This window comes from Cibotium barometz, chromosome 6, assembly GCF_041138505.1.
Source record: "Cibotium barometz isolate CiBa-2024 chromosome 6, ASM4113850v1, whole genome shotgun sequence".
Classification (NCBI taxonomy): domain Eukaryota; kingdom Viridiplantae; phylum Streptophyta; class Polypodiopsida; order Cyatheales; family Cibotiaceae; genus Cibotium; species Cibotium barometz.
Genome location: NC_141051.1, coordinates 61,466,884 through 61,473,006, shown reverse-complemented (window position 1 = coordinate 61,473,006; position 6,123 = coordinate 61,466,884). Strand labels below are relative to the sequence as shown.

General features: G+C 42.8%; 1 protein-coding gene across 2 annotated transcripts; it reads left to right on the top strand.

Annotated features, from left to right (window-relative positions):
• The first annotated feature begins 1,257 nt into the window (after nt 1-1,257).
• LOC147637942 (tubulin beta-6 chain-like) lies at nt 1,258-4,950 on the top strand. 2 transcript variants are annotated; one of them, XM_086799788.1, is made up of 5 exons: nt 1,316-1,407; nt 2,546-2,729; nt 3,194-3,603; nt 3,697-3,966; nt 4,072-4,950. In XM_086799788.1, the coding sequence occupies exons 3-5, from the start codon at nt 3,210-3,212 to the stop codon at nt 4,734-4,736; spliced, it is 1,329 nt and encodes a 442-aa protein (XP_086655914.1). In that variant the 5' UTR covers nt 1,316-1,407; nt 2,546-2,729; nt 3,194-3,209; the 3' UTR covers nt 4,737-4,950. The 2 variants fall into 2 exon arrangements, with proteins under 2 accessions (XP_086655913.1, XP_086655914.1); XM_086799787.1 differs by lacking the exon at nt 2,546-2,729 and having other exon boundaries at nt 1,258-1,407.
• The last annotated feature ends 1,173 nt before the right edge of the window (nt 4,951-6,123 follow it).

Sequence of the window (6,123 nt, the reverse complement as noted above, 5' to 3'; positions counted from 1 at the left end):
ATGTAGACAAGCAATCATGTACGTGTGAACCATTCAATTTAACAACACATTCAAATATGTATATATTTTTTAAGTATATGGTGGCATCCTTTGGCTTTCTACCTTACATATTCTTTTTTAGTGCTCCATCCCTTTCCATGTACTCTCTATCTCTAACACACACATACCCACCCACCCACACACAGTCAAGCATGCCAGTACCTGTCGCATATGGCCACACATGCACACACATGAGCGCGCCCGCGCACACACGCACACACACACACACACATGGTTGTCAACATCATATATGTAGGTCATGTGAATACAGTAGGATTTGAACTACAGTTCTTGGTTAACTTCACCTCCACATTAATGATCAAGCCCTTGACACACATTTGTGTGAGGAGGGTGTGTGAAGAGCCTTAAACATTCTTGGAAGTTTGAAGCCTCCCCTAACCTTCAACTTCAAGGCCTAAGATGGGTCTTAACCTTATAAAATTTATATTTGAACCCCAATACTCAATAAATATTCTTGGAGTGGCCATCATTGGAGATCCACTTTTTAGATTGGCCTTCATTTGAAGGTTAAATGCTTATTATACTATGTATGGCCTTCAAATTTGAGCACCGTAGTTTGCCTCCCTCTCTTGCTTAACCTTCAACCAGTTCAGAATTTAAAATAGCTAGTTCAGGTCTTCCAATTAAAGGAATTAGTATGTGGGTGTGAAAAATCTTCTAAGAATGGTGCCCTAGGATGACTCTCACATAGGGCTTTTGCCTATTTAAGGCTTTGAACAACAAAGTAATACTAAGAGAGACAACATCATAGTTGCTTTTTGAGACAAGGGAGCATTTTGGTCGTAAAATACTTGCAAAATTTAAAAATGCCCGTAAAAAACTACACTAAAATACAAAAAAACTTGCTATATTTCACCAAACCTGTCAATTTTGAAAGGCAAGGGTGCCCGTCAAAAGTCAAATCGGAGAGTTAAGACTCTCCATCCATGAGTCTGGGCAGGGAAATCAACTAAGACTACTCCATCCATGAGTTTGGGCAGGGGAGATGGACGAGATTTTAGGATCCTCAAATGACCTACCAGTGCCCGGGTGTGCCCCCAAACCTCCAGATTGGTGTCCGGGTGAAGGCGGCCTTGTGGAAAATGAATTTTTTTGAAAAGAAATGGAGATGGTGACGAATGGACCGTTTGTGTAAAAGAGTCGACCGGCCACAAACAGGTGAGAGAGTATCTTCTAGCCGGCCAGATGTCGTAATTGACGGTGCGGATTCGCCCACGAGTACCTATTTAGGTCGGCTCTCTTTCCCCCTCTCTCTCTGTCCCTCTCTCTGCAAGTGTGAGGCTCCGTTCCCGCAAATAGGCCCTCGCTGTTGCTCCCGGAGCGCCGTCTTGATCCTCGTCTGTGCAGGTGTGCTCCCTTTCCATACTTCTTCTTCGTTTCGGATCCTCCTTTTCGCCGTCGCTGTGCATCGACGAAGCTACGCCGTTTGTTTCTTTCTCTAGGAATCGTCTGCTCAAGCAACTTAGGTTTTCGTGACTCAGGGCTTTCACCATTGCTGTGTTGAGGTTCGTCTAGTCGTGGCTCCGTGTGTGCAGCTTCTTCTTCGTTCGATGATTTTCTCACGCTGTTACCTTAAGCTTTGTGGCCGAGGATGCTGCATCTGTATGTGTGTGTGTGTGTGTGCGCGCGCTGAGTTTTTTGTCCGTTTGATTCTTTGATTGTTCAAGCAGTCCAGCGATTGTCTCTGCTTCTGTTCAATTATCATCTTCTTTGTTCTAATCGATTGTGTAAGCCGACTCCGGACAGCGCCATGGCTGTGCATCTATGATGGTTTGTCTAATGAGATCCTTTTCCGTCTGTTCTTATGCATAAAAAGTTAAATACAGCATTTGCGCAAGAACCTTAAGGTCCTGTCTTGAATGTGCATCGTCTGTGAAAGTTTTTTATTCCTTTGATTCTGACTGTTAATGGTTTGTGAAGCAGTGTTTTGGCTGAGATCCTACTTGGTGTGTCTCACTTGGTTCGTCTGTGTCTGTCTCCGTAAGGATAACCCTTGCTCCTATGGGAAATCGCCCGTGGTTTTGACTCGTTTATCCTTATTGGCATGCCTTTCTTTTGCCTTCATTTATGCTCACTAAAATTTTGTGCGAAACCTGCTTCCTGGTAATTTCAATGGAGTGTGTTATGTTAGCTGATGCCTCTTATTTCATTCAATTGAGCCTATTGAGATTTGGTCTGCCGTCTGCTATTCTTGCTTGTAGCACCGTTGAAGATCTAGAAGGCTGGTTTTGTTTGCAAGTTTTGTTGGAAAAGATGCAAGTACGCTGAATGCCCTATTGTTCGTACTCTTCTAGGCATATTTAAGGAGACAGTTGGCTTCCCCTCTCTGGCTCTTATATAATGTTGGAACTACGTGGTTTTGATTCTATTTTCCTCAACTTCTTGATGTCAAAGATGTGCTAGGCCACACTTCATGCAGTTTGGAGTGGTTCGTAGCACTGTCCGTTTGAATCTGGATTGATGGGTCTCTTGTCATATTTTGTAGGTCTTCGTGTGGTTACAATGACTGTGCCTGGCCAAGTTTTTTTTTACAGGCTGCTGAGATCCGATCTGTTCAACCATGGGAGGTTTTTTTGAAGACTTCCTCCTCTTGCAAGGGGAAAGAAAGTGCCCAGTTCTTGCATGAGTTTCCCTTTTTAGACACTATTTCGGCCTGTGGTATATAACAGGTGTAAAGCCAACGTAACTAGTGGTTCTTGTATGACCCCATGTAGTATGAGTGAGGATGGAATTTGCTGTTTTTTAAGAACATGGTTCTAGTGTGTAAGATGTGTGTTGATTCTGTGGTTCACTCAAAACTGTGTGCGGCCCAGTAAGCTGTTCTCAGCATCTCTTGTCCTCCCGTCATTGGCATTTCCATGCTTTCCCTCTTGTCCATTCTTTACTTGTTCAGTGCAGGTTGTCCAGCAAAATTTACAGTCTTCAGTTTTAGTCAGTGGTTCAACTGCATGAAAAACTTCTTAACACCTTGTAGGATGGAGTGGTATAGTACCTCCTTGTGGTATGTTTTATTTGTTTATGTTTTAGGCTGGTTATATTACAGTTAATTGCTTTTCACCGCATACCTTGTTGTGCTATGTAAACATATGAGGAAAATTTATTTTAACCTTCTGACCTTGTGCAAACATGGCAGACTTTTTGACAGAAAAATGAGAGAAATTCTTCACATTCAAGGTGGGCAATGTGGCAACCAGATCGGCTCCAAGTTCTGGGAGGTGGTTTGTGATGAACATGGTATTGATCCCACTGGCTCCTACAATGGTGATTCTCATCTTCAGCTTGAGCGGATCAATGTCTATTTTAATGAAGCCAGTGGAGGCCGCTATGTTCCAAGGGCTGTCCTCATGGATCTTGAGCCTGGGACCATGGACAGTGTTCGTTCTGGACCGCTTGGTCAGATTTTTAGACCAGATAACTTTGTATTTGGTCAAAGTGGGGCTGGCAACAACTGGGCCAAGGGACACTACACTGAAGGGGCTGAACTCATTGACTCTGTACTGGATGTTGTCAGGAAAGAAGCAGAAAATTGTGACTGCCTTCAGGGTAAAAGCCCTGTAAAGATAGAATGAATTCTGTTTTGTTGCGCTGCATTGTCTATGTTTAACTTCACGTTTTCCTATTACTTTTTTTTTGCAGGTTTTGAAGTTTGTCATTCTCTTGGAGGAGGCACGGGTTCTGGCATGGGGACCTTACTGATATCCAAGATACGCGAAGAATATCCAGACCGAATGATGCTCACATTCTCTGTGTTCCCATCTCCCAAGGTCTCTGACACAGTTGTGGAGCCATACAATGCAACCCTTTCTGTGCACCAGCTTGTTGAAAATGCAGATGAATGCATGGTTTTGGATAATGAAGCTCTCTATGACATCTGTTTCCGCACCTTGAAGCTTACAACTCCCACATGTAATGCCCATACTTCTTGAGTATGATGTCTAGGCCTTTTTTGCTTTGTTAATTAGGCATTTTTCATGAGTTTTTCTCATTAATGCTTTTGCTGGTTTGTGTCAGTTGGGGACTTGAACCATCTCATATCTGAAACCATGAGTGGAGTGACCTGTTGTCTCAGGTTCCCTGGTCAGCTGAATTCTGATCTTCGAAAGCTTGCTGTAAATCTGATTCCCTTTCCTAGGCTCCATTTCTTCATGGTGGGGTTTGCTCCTCTTACTTCAAGAGGTTCTCAGCAGTACAGAGCCCTCACCGTTCCTGAGCTCACTCAACAAATGTGGGATGCCAAGAATATGATGTGTGCTGCAGATCCTCGGCATGGGCGGTACCTTACAGCCTCTGCGATGTTTCGGGGCCGCATGAGTACAAAAGAAGTTGATGAGCAGCTGATTAATGTTCAAAACAAGAACTCGTCCTATTTTGTTGAGTGGATTCCCAATAATGTGAAGTCTAGTGTATGTGACATTCCACCTAAGGGCCTGAAAATGGCTTCCACTTTTATTGGGAACTCTACTTCTATTCAAGAAATGTTCAGGCGTGTATCAGAGCAATTCACAGCTATGTTCAGGAGGAAGGCTTTTCTGCATTGGTACACTGGCGAGGGAATGGATGAGATGGAGTTCACTGAAGCAGAGAGCAACATGAATGATTTGGTCTCTGAATATCAGCAATATCAAGACGCAACTGCTGAAGAGGTAGATTATGAAGATGAAGAAGCTATGGAATGAAGTGAGAAGGCTCGTAAATAAAGCATCTGGGTTTCTATTGGAGTACTTGTTATTTCTCTTCCTCTTCTTAATTGAAGTGGTTCTAAGATACTGAAAGTAAAAGTTCAGATATGCTATCTGAATATTTTTGTTAATTACACTGTTTAAAGTCTACAACTGTCATCGGCTTATGTATGAAAACATTCTTATGATGCAGTGGACTTCGCTTGAGTTTCGTCTTGAGAGTATTGAATAGTTGAAAGCTTTGAGTTATGCATGCCAGTTCGACTCTCGGACATACCTGGTGAATGATTGAATTGCCACTTGAACATATCTTATTCAGCATCATATCTAATTTAGCATCATATCTACCACTTGAACATATCTAACTGAGCATCATATCTGCACTAGTTTCCTTTTGTGTGGGTGATTGAATTGTTAAGTGAGCTTTATATATGCCCCTTAGACTGCACTGTTTAAAGTCTACAACTGTCATCGGCTCATGTATGAAAGCATTCTTGTGATGCAGTGGACTTCGCTTGAGTTTCGTCTTGAGAGTATTGAATAGTTGAAAGCTTTGAGTTATGCATGCCAGTTCGACTCTCCGACATACCTGGTGAATGATTGAATTGCCACTTGAACATATCTTACTCCGCATCATATCTAATTTAGCATCATATCTACCACTTGGAACATATCTAACTGAGCATCATAATTGCACTAGTTTCCTTTTGTGCGTGATTGAATTGTTAAGTGAGCTTTATATCTGCCCCTTGATTGGTGAAACCTGTTGGAATGGATTCTGGACCTCTGCTTCTCATGTCTACTTTCCCACATAGAGGGTTGGGGTCAAATTAACCCCTCTATATAGGGAAGAAATGCCCTTGGTCTCCCCTTATCCCCACCTTTATGGTGGTTGCACGCGGGGTGGGGGGGGGGGGGGGTCCATCCGCGTGCTGCGTTTCCACTTTGCCCGTGGTGCTCTGTTGCAACCTTCACGTTCTTTCAAAGCCTTGGATGCTTGCATAGGGGCATGAAGTACTTAAAATCTTAAAAGTTGTGTTCACTTCAACTTTGGGTAGTAGTAGCCAATTGGGTTATCAAGTGTAAGTTATGATGCAGTTGGAATGAATTCCTGCCCTCTGCTTCTCATGTTGCTGTGTGGGATTTCTTGAGACTCAACTTGAGAGTATTGTCTAGTTGAAAGCTCTGAGTTATGCCAGTTGGACTTCTTACATACCCAGTCTAATGATCGAATTGCCACTTAAACATATCTAACTCAGCATCATACCTGCACCAGTTTCCTGTTGTGGATGATTGAATTGTTAAGAGCTTTATATCTGCCCTTGGAATCCTGACGCCTTATATGAAGTTGAAATCTCTGAGTTGTGTAACTTTACATAGTAGC